The sequence below is a fragment of the Mustela putorius genome, unplaced genomic scaffold, assembly GCF_011764305.1.
Source record: "Mustela putorius furo isolate JIRA1106 unplaced genomic scaffold, ASM1176430v1.1 tig00004043_pilon_pilon_pilon, whole genome shotgun sequence".
NCBI lineage: Eukaryota > Metazoa > Chordata > Mammalia > Carnivora > Mustelidae > Mustela > Mustela putorius.
Window position 1 is genome coordinate 378,168 of NW_025422178.1, and position 16,199 is coordinate 394,366.

The 16,199-nt window shown below is 40.6% G+C and overlaps 2 protein-coding genes across 4 annotated transcripts in view; one reads left to right on the top strand and one right to left on the bottom strand.

The window, feature by feature from the left end:
• Positions 1–16,199, bottom strand: part of REXO5 (RNA exonuclease 5) — a 64,902-nt gene that overhangs the window by 23,043 nt on the left and 25,660 nt on the right. Inside the window, exons 1-6 of one of the 2 annotated variants that reach the window (XM_004780158.3) lie at positions 11,519–11,648; positions 11,165–11,306; positions 6,019–6,131; positions 4,053–4,179; positions 2,853–2,949; positions 670–813 (exon numbers count right to left, since the gene is read on the bottom strand). In XM_004780158.3, coding sequence (XP_004780215.2) covers positions 670–813; positions 2,853–2,949; positions 4,053–4,179; positions 6,019–6,131; positions 11,165–11,302 — 619 coding nt within the window. In that variant the 5' untranslated portion in view covers positions 11,303–11,306; positions 11,519–11,648. Of the gene's footprint in view, positions 1–669; positions 814–2,852; positions 2,950–4,052; positions 4,180–6,018; positions 6,132–11,164; positions 11,307–11,518; positions 11,649–16,199 lie in introns of those variants that run through there. The other variant, XM_013049776.2, reaches the window with a different exon arrangement.
• The window catches only part of ERI2 (ERI1 exoribonuclease family member 2), a 59,189-nt gene continuing 54,725 nt past the window's right edge, over positions 11,736–16,199 (top strand). The window contains exons 1-5 of one of the 2 annotated variants that reach the window (XR_006604572.1): positions 11,736–11,854; positions 13,439–13,506; positions 13,592–13,675; positions 14,183–14,310; positions 15,236–15,392. Coding sequence is in view for 1 of the 2 variants with exons in the window: in XM_004780154.3 (XP_004780211.2) it covers positions 11,832–11,854; positions 13,439–13,506; positions 13,592–13,675; positions 14,183–14,310; positions 15,236–15,392 (460 nt within the window). In the remaining variant the exon portion in view is untranslated. The remainder of the gene's footprint in view (positions 11,855–13,438; positions 13,507–13,591; positions 13,676–14,182; positions 14,311–15,235; positions 15,393–16,199) is intronic. The other variant, XM_004780154.3, reaches the window with a different exon arrangement.

Sequence of the window (16,199 nt, forward strand, 5' to 3'; positions counted from 1 at the left end):
AACTGAAACCCTTATACATTGCTGGAAGGAATGTAAAATGATGCAGCTGCTCTGGAAAAAGTCTGATAGTTCTTCAGAAGGTTAAACAATTACCATATGACCCAGCAATTCTACCTATGTATATATTTCCCCAAAATGAAAACAGATGTCCACAAAACAACTTGTACCTGAATGTTCATAATATATTCATAATAACCAAATGGGGAAATAACCCAAATGTCCATCAACTAATGAAAGCATAAAATGTTGCATATCCATATATAGAATACCTTTAGAATGAAAATAAATGAAGGTGACAGAGGGCAGCTACTTACTGAGTACAACAAAATTACAGAGCTGTCAAATCACTATGCTGTATACCTGAAACTAATGTAACATTGTGTGTCAACCACCAATACTTCACTAAAAAAAATAATTGCTAGTTAAGTCTTAAAAAAATAATAAGTAGGATAAACTGAAAGATACAAGTTTCCAGATATGGACGGTGCCACACATACTATTTTCAAACTAAATTTTATATATATATATACACACACACACACACACATATATTTCAGATTAAATATATCATCAGATTAAACATATAAAAATACATTTATATATAAAAATAAGTATATATATATAAAAAACCAAATATAAATGTAAATATCAGATTAAATATAAACCAACCTTGTAATGGAAAGTGAAATGTTTTCATTTCCTCCTTTGTGAGAAGGCATCTGGTTAAGCCCACTTTCTTAGAGCCATACTTTTGAATAACAGGGTCATTCTGCAGGTTGACGCTGACTTTTGAACTGGCAGAAGGTAAAGACCCTGAAATAAAAAGAACAATTAGGGACGCCTGGGTGGCTCAGTTGGTTAAGCAGCTGCCTTCGGCTCAGGTCATGATCCCAGTGTCCTGGGATCGAGTCCCGCATCGGGCTCCTTGCTCGGCAGGGAGCCTGCTTCTCCCTCTGCCTCTGCCTGCCATTCTGTCTGCCTGTGCTCGCTCTCTCCCCCTCTCTCTCTGATAAATAAATAAAATCTTTAAAAAAAAAAAAACAAAAAACAATTAAACTTATGTCAGAATGTCTGTTTAAGAAGGGACACCTGAGTGGCTCAGTCTGTGAAGTGTCCAACTTGATTTCTGCTCAGGTCGTTATCTCAGAGTCATGGGATCAACCCATTGGGTTCTGTGCTCAGCATGGAGCCTGCCTATTCCTCTGCCTCTGCTCCTTCACACTCCCCTGACCACCATCCAGCTTGCACTCTCTTTCTTTTAAAATAAATAAAATCTTAAGGGAAAAAAAAAAAAGTACACAAGAAAAACTGATAGAACACAGTGATAGAATAATTCAATTCAGTCAACAAATTTTTACTAAGTACTTATATGCCTGGCATTATTCTATCCACTTGAGATTCCTCAATGAACAAAGTCAACAAAATTCTCCATGAACTGAAATTGTTTCTGAAACAGAAATTCTTTTCTGTTTAAAGTAGTTGGGAAGATGGGACAATAGAAAAATATATAATATGTCAGGTAAAGATAAGGACTACAGAGAAAAATAAAGAAGGGAAAAGAGGAGAGGGTGACTGAGGCAGGAAAAGGATTACCGTCATAGATTTTATTTTCGGGGAAGACCTCTCTGATAAAGTGACAAGTGAATAGATATTCATGGGAACCAAGGGAACGAGCTATACAGACTGGGTATGGGGAGCCAAAAGAAAAGTAATTCTAAAATTCAAGACTGTTGGGGAGCCTGGGTGGCTCAGTGGGTTAAAGCCTCTGCCTTCAGCTCAGGTCATGATCCCAGGGTCCTGGGATCAAGCCCTGCATCAGATTCTCTGCTCAGTGGGGAGACTACTTCCCCCCCCCCCCTCTCTTTGCCTGCTGCTCTGCCTACTCGTGATTTGTCAAATAAATAAAATCTAAAAAAAAAAAAAAAATTCAATAGGAAGCAGATAGAGGAGATAAGAATCCCTGGCTACTCCTCACCATTTTCATGTCTCCTCAATGTAACTACTCAATTATTTCTGAACACACAAAAAAGCATCACTGAACAATACTTACCTTACTATATCTAATGAACTCTAACAAGTTCTTTTCTATTGCATCACTTACCTGAAAAAGGAAGGTTAACTACAACTTTCTCATGGATACAACCCATTGTTTGAAAAACACGGGGCGCCTGGTGGCTCAGTGGGTTAAAGCCTCTGCCTTCGGCTCAGGTCATGATCCCAGGGTCCTGGGATCGAGCCCCGCATCGGGCTCTCTGCTCCGCAGGGAGCCTGCTTTCCCCTCTCTCTCTGCCTGCCTCTCTGCCTACGTGTGGTCTCTGTCTGTCAAATAAATAAATAAAATATTTAAAAAAAAAAAAAGAAAAAGAAAAACACTGCCATCATGGATAGTTTTAGATGGCTGGCATCTAAACCTTCTGCCTATTCCCCACTGTGGGTAGTATTAAGGATGTCCTTTACATTAGTCAAAGGCAAGACCTTCCTTCCCATCTGTGCACTCGTAGGTACAAAGACCCACTGACAGTTTAAAAATTATTCACAGTAATTTCTAAGAGTCCAATGTTAAGTGATATGCAGAGATAGCCTTTTCTATCTCACCTAACCAGATGGCTCCTGGGACATGAATATTGGCTATATGGTTCCTGCTCTTCATCCTCCCTAGGTACTTATCCATTTTATTCTTTAAAAACAAAAACAAAACAAAACAAAAACAAAAACAAAAAACTGCTCTTCTGTTTAAGGTAGTTAGAATTGACCTTTGTTGTTTGCAAGTATAAACTTGACCGATAAACCCACAGCATATCCAGAATGTCTTTTAGAACGAGCAAATCATCAAACTAGAGTCACAACCATACCTCCCACCATCTTGGATAGATCTCCTGTTGTTTGCTTCTTTTGCAGTCCAATGATATCAGCTAGAAAATTAGATGATGGTGGTGGCAAGCGGAATTTCTGTAAGTACATACCAAGTTTTTATAAAAATGCTTGAAAGCAGTTAAAATATTGTCAAAGACTTGCACTTTTATTGTCAGCTGAGTACTAAGAAACGTTTGGACCTTAACTATTCTATTTGTATTACAAAATGAGGACTATCTCCTTAATGTGTAAAAGTGACTGGGTAATAATAATTTAAAAAAAGTGGCCAAGTAAGTGAAGCCACCTTTATCCTACCCCCAGATATTTTCTTTGGTTCTGATTACACGCCGGAAACAAAAACAAGCATTACACAAATGTGTAACTCAGAAGAAGAAAGTCCCTTATATTTTTGAAAGCACTTCTGTATCTATTACTTTAGTGGACAGCTTGCCAGGTAGTTAATACAGATGACACAGCAAAGCTGAAAGGTTGAGATCTCCAGCCTTAGGCTCACCTGTGCTGAAATTTCAGCTCCACCACTTCTAGCTATAACCTGGACAAGTTATTCAGTTTCCTCACATATAAAAGATATTTTTATCTCTCACAGAAGTACTTTAAGAATTAAAGATGATGCACACAGATTGATTGATGTAGGCCCTAGCATGTATGTACCCTTTGATAAATGAAAGCAAAAAAGAAAATGGAGACCCAAAGAGATTAGGACTCACCAACTCAAATCCCTCAGAGGTAAATGGATGAAACAGTCCAATAAAGACTGGAGGTGGCTATGGGAAGGAAAACAGGGAGCACATGCCTCTTCTAAAGATGACAGCTGCTATTCAGCTCCAGATACTGTTCTAAGGATGTCCAATTTTGTGATGTTGTCAGGAGGCCAAAAAACACAGACTTACATAGAGTTTTTAATTTTTAAAAACATCATAGCCTGAATAAAATAGGAAGAATCAGCCTGGGAACTATATATAGATTGTAATCTGGTAATAAATATTTTGCCTAAATTATCAAAGAAAATCAGAGGCAAACCTAATCTCAACAGGAGAGCTCTGAATCTTAATCTTTCTTGCTTTCTACAACCTCTACTGCTTGTTCAATAAGGTTGCCTGAGAGCAGTTTGAGACGTGCACTAGTCTCTGGATGAGAGGACTCAACTCAGGCCCTAATACAAAGTTTTCTTAACTTACATGTCTGAATGCCTTTCGGAGAAATCCAAACTCCAAGTAGAACCTGTAAAAGTGTAGCTGGCTCATTCCCTGCAGTACAAAAACCACCACGTTGTTCAGGTGGTTTTGGTGAAAAAGCTGGCACCAGCTGTTGAAAAATCAAACCAATACAGCTAAAGGTGATATCATCAAGTCAGGTATAGACATATAAAAGGGAAGTGTGGAAGAAAAAGTAGTGAACAACAGTTAATGAAATTTACCATTTACCATTACTCAGTGACTGCCCAGCAAAGAACAGCTACTATTGTACAGAATTCAAATAAGATAATTGTTTACTGCATTCAAATCAATTAGGATAACAAGGGAAACACAATGTATTCAAATTTAAAATCCTATTACGATTTGTTTTAAATTGGAAATAAACTCATTTTACAAAGGCATATCCTCAAAATCCCTACCTGCTGTGTCCTTCCTTTTTTTTTTTTTTTTAAAGATTTTATTTATTTATTTGACAGAGAGAAATCACAAGTAGATGGAGAGGCAGGCAGAGAGAGACAGAGGGAAGCAGGCCCCTGCCGAGCAGAGAGCCCGATGTGGGACTCGATCCCAGGACCCTGAGATCATGACCTGAGCCGAAGGCAGCGGCTTAACCCACTGAGCCACCCAGGCGCCCCTGCTGAGTTCTTCCTAAGCTAATAATCACATGACTAGCTTTAAGAAAGCCAGTTTCAGATAAATTGACAGACTACTGGTAATATTTGTTAATGGAGAAGATGGCTTTTGAGTTATCTAGTCAATCTCTCTCACATAGGTATGTCTGAAAAACTGAAAAGTTTTGTAAAATTTTTACTGGTACATATACAAAAGCAATTTTCTTTAGACATTTAACAGTGGCATTGACGATATCAGAATAATAAAATTGTCTTTGTTTCTTAATGTGAAAGGAACAAAAAAGATGAACTGGGATACTTAACCATGATCATGGTATTTCAATTGGGTAACCCCTAATGGACTAGGGGTTACAAACCAAAATGCCTTTAAATGGTGTTGGGAAAGATCACTGAAATGACATGACTGCCTGCAGATATGTCAGCTGGCCCGGCACCTGAAGGCTCCTCACCCCTTCTCCTCTGTCCTTGGAATGTGGGTTCTGCTTATCTTTCCTGATCCCAGAGGCTGCTCCAAGGACACAGCCTTGAAAGAGTGATGTGGTGTTGAAAATACCTGCATGGTTCATAGGACTGAACCTAGTTAAGGCCTCTATATACACTTTTTTAAGATTTGGCAGGCACGTGTAGGAATCCATTTGTCTTCCTCCTGCCACAGACAAGCCTTATATGCAAGTTCCCTTCGTTTATTAAACTGCCACTTAGCAACCTGGCACAGCCTGCCTCTTTCTTCAGTCTCTCCCTACCCTCCAGTAACTGTGCTGGGCATCAGTTTATACCCAGGAAGCTCCCAAGAGGGTTGCAAACCAAAAAGCAGCCAGACAGATAATGTAAATAAGGGAAACAGGCCTTATTTACCAGTAAGTGGTACACTAAAGTATACATGCCCCATTTATAAGGGGAAGGCTACTATTCAGCTTTGACAAATTGTTGCCATTTGGGAATAGAGGAACAATTGCCAGATCTTAAGAATTTTTGGAAGATTTTAATAAAGGAATTACCAAATTAAATGTTGGCAACACCTGCAAAGAAAAAATGTAGGGGTAGCCTGGGTGACTCAGTTGGTTAGGCATCCGACTCTTGATCATGATTTCAGAGTTATGAGACTGAGCTCCGCATCAGGCTCCACACTGGGATTGCAGCCTGCTTGGGATTCTCTCTCTCCCTCCCCCTCTGCCCCTCCTCCACCATTAAAAAAAAAGAAAAAGTTTAGGACATTCTGTATGGCAAACAAATAATGTCAATTAAGGAATATGTGACCCTCTATACACTAGTTTGAAACCTTGGGTCTATACCCCCCATTTAAGTTCATCTCATACCTGGGTTTAGGAACACTGGATTTGCCCAGAACTGCATACTTCAGCAATTCACATAACTGGTCGTGGGTTACTTCACAGTTTTCAGCAAATAAAATGGTAGATAAGCGGGCTTTCTGCAAAGATATATCAAGTCATTAACAATCAAGACTACTGGAGCGTCAGGGTGGCTCAGTCAGTCGAGTGTCCAACTCTTGATTTTGACTCAGGTCATGATCTCAGGGTCTTTGGATTGAGCACCCCCCCATGTTGGGAATCCCCACTCAGCAGGGAGTCTGCTCCTCTCCCTCCTCCACTGTCCCTCCCCCGCACACATGCTTGCTCTCGATCTCTCTAAAATAAATAAATCTTAAAAAAAAAAATTAGGACTGGGGGTGCCTGGGTGGCTCAGTTGGTTAAGCTGAGTCTTGGGATCAAACTCCTCAACAGGCTTCCTACTCAGCAGGGAGTCTCTTTCTTTCTCTCCTGCCCCTCCCACCATTCATTCTCTAATAGATAAACAAAATATTACAAAAAAATTAGAACTATTGAGAACAGGATCATAGCAAAGCAAATTATATGCAGATATAAGGAGGGATCTAATTAATTGGAAATGAAGGTCTAAAACAACAACCTGTGATATAACATTATTAATATTTAATAAACATTGGTAAGAAACCTTACTACCGATACTTGGTTTCTTGCTAGGGATAACAGAATGAATGAAACATGATGCATGCTCTCCAGTTCATTCTACTAAGAGAAAAGAAAATACAGAAATAGGTAATTCCAATACAAAGTGGGTAAGTGCTATTATAAAAGTATAGGAGTAAAGAGCCTAACTGCCTTGGGGACTAGAGAGTTTGGGGGATAGCTTCACTGATATTAAAAATACTGGGGTTGTCTTGAAAGGGGGGGAACATTGTGTCTAAACATGTCATTTTGTTTGGCTGGAACCAAGATGGCATGTTGTAGAGCAGTAGAGATCTGTGAGTAGAGAAAAGAGGAAGTCAGGTCATAGATCAATGCGGTCTAAGCTAAGGAATCTGACATTATTCTGGGGAAACAGGGAGTTCACTAAAGCTTCTCCCTCCTAAAAAAAGGGCCTAATTCTTTATCTCTATATTATACTGCCCCTACAGAATTAGAGTATACATTCTGTTTGGTAATGAACTCTGTAACCCTCCCATCCCCCCAAAATCAGTAAATATCTTTTCATATCAGTTAAATGTAACAAACACCAGTTTTCATAGTCCATTCTGTAAAATTTATCTCAACACTTACAACGTATATGAAAAAAATTCCCTATTGATGACACTTTTTAAAAAAAATTATAAACAGTATCATAAGCATCCTTTCAAACATTCCTGTGTACCTAGATAAATTCTCCAGTAAGTTCCTGGTCAAAATAAGCACATACAAGTTGACCCTTGAACAACACAGGTTTAAACTGTGTAGACCCACTTATACGTAGCTCATTTCTGGTAAATGTATTCTCTTTTTTTTTTCTAAGATTATTTATTTATTTGACAGAGAGAAGAGAGTGAGAGAGGGAATACAAGCAGGGGGGGACTGGGAGAGGGAGAAACAGGCTTGCCGCTGAGCAAGGAACCCGATGCAGGGCTTGATCCCAGGACCCTGGGATCATGGCCTGAGCTGAAGGCAGACGCCTAATGACTGAGCCACCCAGGTGCCCCAAATGTATTCTCTTCTTTATGCTTTTCTTAGTAACATTTTCTCTGGCTTACTTCATTGTAAGAATACAGTATATAATACATGTAATTTACAAAGTATGTGTTAACCACCTGTTTATGTTATCAGTAAGGTTTTTGGTGTACTGGTTACCTGTATTATTGATAAGGTTTCTGACTTTAAGTAGTTAAGTTTCTGGGGACTCAACAGTTACACATGGATTCTGGCCTGCACAGGGCAGGGAGGGTAGATGGTGGGTTGGCACCCCAGTCCCCCATGTTGTTCAAGGGTCAACTATTTAATTGTGACAAGTACTATTAATTTTTGAAAGAATATACCAATTTATATTTACTAATCAAAAACACGAGATTGATAAAGTGAAACTAAGTGAGGTAGGTAGGGCCTCTGTGGCAGTGAGTAAATATGGTTGCCAAGTATGAGAGTCTGAGCCTGAGTGGGGGAAGGAGGGAAGCTCTAGGGGAGAGAGCTAGGACTAAGGGTGCAGAAGGATGGCTCATTGTGGGGTGTCAAAACCTGAGCGGTATGAAGGCATCCATGCAGTGGGCAGTGGACAGCAGTGAGGGCTGGTATCAGGTATCAGAAAGTATGTAAGGGAAGGAGGGTCCCTCACCAATACTGAGGGACAACAGTGGCCTGTCACAAGATTCAGAGCCTGAACAGGGTGAGGGTATCCATGTACATGAAGGATAGCAGCCTGTCACAGTAGTGACAGGAGCATTCACACAGCAGGGTGGCCTGGCACATGGTGCAGGACGACAGAGCCCAAGCAAGGTGAAGAGGGTGTGGGAGTGTGGGGCAGTGGCACCATGGAGAACAGGTCAAATATACTGAAGGTACTGACAGATGTCTCACTGAATAGAGAAGGAAATTATAAACATGGAGAGAGAAAGCAAGAATGAACCTTGTGGAAACACATTGCAAGTAGAGATTTTAGTATGTATGGATAGAAAAATATTTAAATGTAAACATGTATGTGTGTGTATATACATATACAGATATATAAATACATATTTCCTAGCTTTCTTTTGGGGGTATTGACATCCCAATAGTACTGAGCACATCTAGTACCCAGAACCTTGGGTTTCTTTTCTTTTTTTTTTTTTTTTAAAGATTTTATTTATTTATTTGACAGAGAGAGATCACAAGTAGGCAGAGAGGCAGGCAGAGAGGAGGAAGCAGACTCCCTCTGAGCAGAGTGTCTGATGCGGAACTCGATCCCAGGACCCTGAGATCATGACCTGAGCCGAAGGCAGCGGCTTAACCCACTGAGCCACCCAGGCGCCCCGAACCTTGGGTTTCTAAATGTCATTCTCTACTAAAAAGAACCAAGCATCCCCCCGCCAAAAATTACTGATTCCAGCGCTGGGGCAGGAAAAGCACAGATGAGCCTGGAACACCTTTTTGTGGCAAAAAGTAAGGAAATGTTCAAAGAATTATGAGGTCATGTGCAAAGGACACAGAAGCTAGCTTAATGTTCAAATATGGGATATAAATATATCCCATAAATAAATATAGTAATAATGGATTATAACTTATTGAATGAAATAGGCAATGAGTTCATACTAATAAAAAAATGAATTAAAAGTTTAACAAGGAAGCATCTCTCCATAGAATTAGAGAAAAAGAAAACAAGAATGCGACAAATAAAATCATGTACAACCTAACAAAATACAAAGAAAGAACGTCACTTCTGTGATATTCCTGCCAAACATGTATTACCTGAAATTAATCAATGAGAAACAAACCTAACTTGAGGGACATTTTACAGAATAACTGGTACAGGATTCTTCAAGAGTAGTAATGGTGTGCCTGGGTGGCTCAGTGGGTTAAAGCCTCTGCCTTGGCTCATATCATGATCCCAGGGTCCTGGGATTGAGCCCCACATCATGCTCTCTGCTCCGCGGGGAGCCTGCTTCCTCCTCTCTCTGCCTGCCTCTTTGCTTACTTGTGATCTCTCTCTGTCACATAAATAAATAAAATCTTAAAAAAAAAAAAAAAAAAGAGTAGTAAGGCCATAGATGTCAATGAAAAGACTAAAGAATTGTATGGACTGAAGAAGACAAGATAACTAAATGTAACACATGGTTCTAGACTGGATCTTATTGCTAAAAAGGGTATTTCTGGAACAAATGAGGAACTTGAATGGGGTCTGAAAATAAGATGATAACAATATATCCATGTTATTTTTTTTTTAATTTTGATGGTTGCATTGTGGTTATGCAGCACTGTTTATTGATAACACATATTAAATATGGGTGGGAGCATTGTCAGCAATCACTTTCAAATGCTTGTTGGGGTTGTTTCTGGTACTGTTTTTGCAACTTTTCTGTAAGTTTCAGATTGTTTCAAAATAATAGAGTGATGAGATGGTCTATCTCCTTATACTTTCACCATATTAACCTTTAAGAAGTTGTTTTGCCAATTTGATAGGCAAAAAAAGAATCCCTTTTAAATTAAAAAAAATTTTTTTTCAAAGCACTATTTCCCATTTTACATCCTACAGGTATCCCCAACTTTCTGAAAGCTTGTGTCCTGCCACTTCCCTTTTACAAGAGACCTGTTAGCACTGTGCCTTTTTTCGCTTTTACCTTCAGCATTTGTTTCACAACAAACCAATTATAAAAGCAGCACACGCCCCAAGCAAAGTGGCACAGCCAAGCTCCTTCCCCAAGAACTACACTAAGCATGAAGACCCCCATAGCTTTGAATTGTGTCAGTGAAAATCTGCGCTTTATCTTGATTTTGTGCATCAAGTAGCAAAATCTGTCTTGAGATATGAGAAAACCTAACAAAGGTTATTTTGGGGAGTCTGGAAACGCTTCCAATCCCCATCACCTCCCTCCACCCCCAGCATAAATCAATAAATGCTTCTTTGCTACTTTCCTATAGTGGGGGAAACCTGTGTATAATGTCTATGTATTGTCTGTCTTCGGTCTCTCTACACTGGAACGAAGTAGTAACCTCTTTATTCACTGACGTTCCTCAACTGCCTAGGGCAGTGCCCAGCACAGGAGAGACAACAGAAACCTGATAACTGAAGGGATGGACCACGTATATTCAATTCTCAGTACAGCGCAGGGACGCTCATCAGCCTTATTATTCCCTTACTGGCGTGGCATGTAAACCGCACGAGGGCAGGGACTTTGGGGTTCGTGCACTGGGATATCCCCTGAACTGGCATACATACAAAAGACTCAATTAAGCATTTGTTGAGTGAACATTCTTTTTGGGTCCCAAGCACCACCCCAGTTTTAAAGAGCCGTATCAGCCCTGAGGTAGGTGGCATTAACATCATCGTTCCCATTTTACGGACTGGAAAGCAGGACTGCGAAAGGACAGTGGGTGGATGAGGCTAACCGTCCGCCTCCAGGGCAGGCAGGGCCCGGAAGGCGGCTGGGGGGCGGCCTGGCCCCTCCGCACCTCCCCGGGCCGCCCACTGGGGCTCCTCGTTACTCACCTTGGCCTCGGGCTGCCTCTCCTCCAGATCCCGACGGGCTCTCATCGCCTCAGCCGCCCCGAGCGGCATGTTCGGGGCCCTCCTCCTCTTCCTGCCCTTCTTGGGGTGCCCCCCGCTCCTCTCCCTCTCGGGATCCATGCGGCTGTGGAGAAAGACCAGCGAGACCCGCGAGAGCTGAGGAAACGCCGCCTCCGGACGGGTGAGCAGGCGGGGCTTCGACAGCCTACAGCCTTCCTCAGATCCTCGCCTAAATTCAGTGCACGGAGCTCTCCCAGCCCTCCCGGAGAAGCGAGAGCGCTCACTATCCTCCCTGCGCCGCGGCGGAGAAAACCGCACCGACACCAACGGTTTTACCGTCCGCGCTGAGGCCGGATTCGAAACGGTTCCCCAACGGCGCAAACGCGCCTCCGCCCGTTGAAAAAGAGGGAAAAAGTTGCTGCCAAGACGACTTCCCTGCAAAAAATCACTCCCCGCGCCCCCGAGCCCCGAAAACACCGAAGAGAAGCCGGGCACACAGCCGAAGCCGCAGCCGCCGCCAACCGCCTCAGTCGCAGCCAAAGCCGCCGCCGCCGCAGCCTTCTCGGACGCGCCAGGCGTTTGAACGGACCGGAAGTGGTGGTTTAACGACTTCCGGCAGTTGGGCACGGAGGAGTCAGGAGTGCCGGGAATGGCGACCAAGAAGCTTGCGCGGTACGCGAGGGGTTTCTGGGCTGAGGGTGGCTCCTGGTCGAGCGCTGGCGCCCGCAGCCGGCCTGGGAAGTGCGCATCCGCGGGGTCAGCTTTCATTCTCTGCAGCCCAGGCGTCTCCGACCTGCACTGTCTGCCCCGGACTGAAAGGTCTCTGCTTGGATCTCGGTCTCGAGGTTCTCAGGCCGCCCTCTGCGCGAGGGTGGAAGAACCAGGGTTCGGACTGGGTGGCCTTGAGCCACTGTCAGCCCTTTCTAGGCCTCTGGAAACGAACTGGACGTGACCGCGCCTGGTAGGCCGTTGCAAGGTCTCAGGCAGCCCCCCTTCACCGTCAAGCTGTTCACCCTACCACTTGCTAGTGACCCGTTAAAGTCGTGTTGTGATTTATTGTAGCCTTCTCCCTGATTCCTGGTCACGCTGTACACATTTCTGATTTCGAAAGAACTGTTGTAATGTAGTGGTAAATAGCGTGGGCTTCAGAGTTGGTCGATTCTGCTTTCACATACCAAATCTGTGTTCTTTGGCGAATTACTGAATCCGTTTTCTCATCCAAAGAATAGAGAGAGCAACAATCCTACAGTTCTTGACGATTAAGTGAGATCACTAGAGCTCAGTGCTTGCTATGTAGTAAGAAATTAGATAAATGTTCGCTGTTATTCCCAACTCCTTGCATTTCCCATCACAGGTCTTAAAACAAAAAAAAACGGCAACAGGAAGTGTCCGCTAGTTAAGCTTGACCTGTTCCTCGAAGTAGTTGTCTTACTTAACACCTAAGGAAGCTCATCCCTTTCTGTGAATTCAAGTATTGCCTTTGCGGATCCTTTGTCATGTATTACCTTATAGTAGTTTACCATGGGGGTCTACTTTCTTTACCCAGCTGTAATGTGGAGCTCCTGGAAGACTGGATCTTCACTATCTCCTCAGAACTGGTCTGTGCACATAGCAAGGGCTTGAAAAATGAAAAGGCGGAAATAAGCTTTTCAATGCATCTTTACCTCTGCAATCACTCACGTTCCTCAGTATTTACTGTCAAATAAGGAAAGCAGAAGGAATTACTCTTAAGTTTGCAAATATGAACTTTGAGGCTCATGCAGGTAAAATGACTATTAAAATTTAATGACTTAAAATCAAAAGAGATTTTGGCAGTCAATATAAGAACCAAGGTCTGGGGCGCCTGGGTGGCTCAGTGGGTTAAAGCCTCTGCCTTCAGCTCAGGTCATGATCCCAGGGTCCTGGGATCGAGCCTGCATCTGGCTCTCTGCTCAGCGGGGAGCCTGCTTCCTCCTCTCTCTCTGCCTGCCTCTCTGCCTACTTGTGATCTCTGTCAAATAAATAGATAAATAAAAATCTAAAAAAAAAAAAAAAAAAGAACCAAGGTCTTCTGTACCCCCTAGAGCAAATAATACATGATATGTTTATAAAAATAATTAAAAAAAACAAACAAGGTTGTCTGCTCTCAAAGTTGTTCAATTTCCAGTCACTCACATAAATACATTAATAATGAGGGTTATAACATTAGTTTGTTAGCATATTCAAACAGGAGTGTGAATGCTTTTGTTGAACATACTTGGTTGTTCTACATTTTAGGCAGCTTGGATTAATTAGAAAAAAGTCAGTTGCACCAGCAAATGGAAATCTAGGAAGAAGCAAATCCAGTAAGTATTGTGCTTCATTTCTTTACATGTTGTATCCTTGCACTTTTAACACTGATAAACCATAAGGTCACCCTTTGTTTTGCAGAGCAGTTGTTTGACTACTTAATTGTCATTGATTTTGAGTCAACATGTTGGAATGATGGGAAACGCCACCGGAGCCAAGAAATAAGTAAGTCTGGACTGCCAGTGGCCAAAGCTAGCCAAGAGGAGTCACTAATAGATATAAAGTAGTTAGCAATTAGTTTAAAGGAAATAAGATACCCTATGAATTGGTAGTTTACTATAAAACCTGACTTGACAAAAAAAGAACAAAAGTCTAACATCTAAAAGTATATAAAATTATTTTAGAATTTCATACAAAATCTCAATTGTATAGTGACAGAAAAAATACCTTTGCTAAAAGAAATACATTTTAACTTCCATATGGTCTTAATATTTAATTGTAGAAATATATTCAAGAGTTTTAAATAGATACAACTTTAATATTCTGATTTAGTCTTTGGTACAATTTTATTATAACTATTATATCACACTGCTTTGGTCATTTTAATATGCTTTTACTGAACTAGTGACTATCTAATAATGCTATATGATGGTTAAATATGTTTAATTTAGAATGATGACAGCATTAATTTAACAATTATGTATTCAAGTGTCAATTGAATTTTTCGTGTAGTTGAATTTCCAGCAGTATTGCTGAACACATCAACTGGGGAGATTGAATCTGAGTTCCATGCTTACGTTCAGCCTCAAGAACATCCGATTCTTTCTGAATTTTGCATGGAACTGACAGGCATAAAACAGGTATGCCCTTTTCTTTTCCCTACCTCTCTTCTCACCCTGCCCCCCAAAACCAAGAAAGTATAATGCAAATATTAAAATTCAGAAATCAGGGGCATGTGGGTGGCTCTGCTGCCTGAGTGGCTGGCTCTTGATTTCAGCTCAAGTCATGATCTAGAGGTCCTGGGATCGAACCCCGCATCGGGCTCCAACTTCAGTGGCGAGTCTGCTTTAAGAGTTTCTCTCCCTCTCCTCACCCTGCACATGCTCTCTCTCCCTCTCTCTCTAAAAATAAATAAATCCTTAAAAAAATAAATAAATAAAATTCAGAAATCAGTTTTTAAAAGAAAATAAAAAGTATATACCATTTGAAATTAGATTTATGTACTGTTAGAAATAATGTTCCCTCCAGAACTCTGTTGGAATCTTTAAAAATTAGATAGAATAGTGTTGTAAAAATGAATATCAAACTTATTTCATGGAAATTAAATTAATTTCATGGAAATCAGTCAGGATTTAATTACTATGTTTCTGTGTGATTTTAGCTAGAACAGCCTAATTTTTCTTATCTTGCAGAGTTCTTATCATTATATTATCTCTCTTCCATGTGTTTTAGCATCTTTTTCTAAATTCTAAGTCAGAAGCTCTTTTTTTTTTTTTAAGGTTTTATTTATTTGCAAGAGACAGAGAGAGAGAGAGAGAGAGAGAGAAAACGAGCTGGGGGGAGGGGCAAAGGGAGAACCAGGGGAGCAAGGAGCCCAATGTGGGACTTGATCCCAGGACCCTGGATTATGACAGTGCCAAATGCAGATGCTTAACCAACTGAGCCACCCAGGTGCCCAGACCTCTTCTTTTTTACATGCCTCTATAGTGCTTAATTTTGTGCTAATGATGTATTCAGTAATTATGGAATTCGATTGTTAAATTCAGATTTTGTGACTTTACTCAGGCTCAAGTAGATGAAGGAGTCCCCCTGAGGATTTGCTTATCTCAGTTCTGTAAATGGGTTCAGAAGATTCAGCAACAGAAGAAAATTATTTTTACTACTGGGATTTCAGATCCGCCTAATTCCGAAGTAAAATTATGTGCATTTGTTACTTGGTCAGGTAAAAAACAAGTTGTATCTATCAAGCATAAATGAGTGGGATAACCACTGTGAATTCTTTATCTGTAGTAAGAATTGTACTTGTTAACCTCTTAGGACTTGAAAAGAAATCTCAGTGCCTAACAAATGTTAACCAAGGAAAATAAAATTTATTCATCTTTTTCAAATTTTACCATCCTGCGATACTTTAAAATTTTTTAAGACATAACCCTAAGAATTTTTCTAGATTGTACTTCTTTGTTCTTCTGGCTCCAGGCAAAGATGATTTAGTGAAAACTCTTATGCTACTTTCTACAACCTTGAATTAAAAAGAGTCTTCATTCCACTCACATCCTTTGCTTTATACTTTCATATTAGGAAAAAATGGGCCGCTTAAGTCGATCTTTTGTATGCCTATGATACAGCGTTGCAATTAATAGTCGTTGATAGCAACGCTGTGCCATTGTTAGTCATATTTTTGGTTTTAGGTTTCTATAAGATATCTGTCATTTATATAAATATTACATTCTATGTGTTAGTAATTTCTAGAATGTTGAAAGCAGATAACCTTCTCCGGGCCTTGTAATTTGATACCTTACTCTTCTTTCTGAGATACTCAGAAAGTGTTTAATTGGGTGTTTAAGGAATCATTTTGAGACTTAGTTACCAACCTTATTTCTTAATAGTAAATTATGTAAAGTGAATAATTGTTAGATATTAACAGCAATTAAGTCCTGTTTCATTTTATATAGTATATTGTTATAGTATATACAGTAGTTTATATTCTTTATATAGTACATATTATACTTCAGTATATAGTATGTAATGA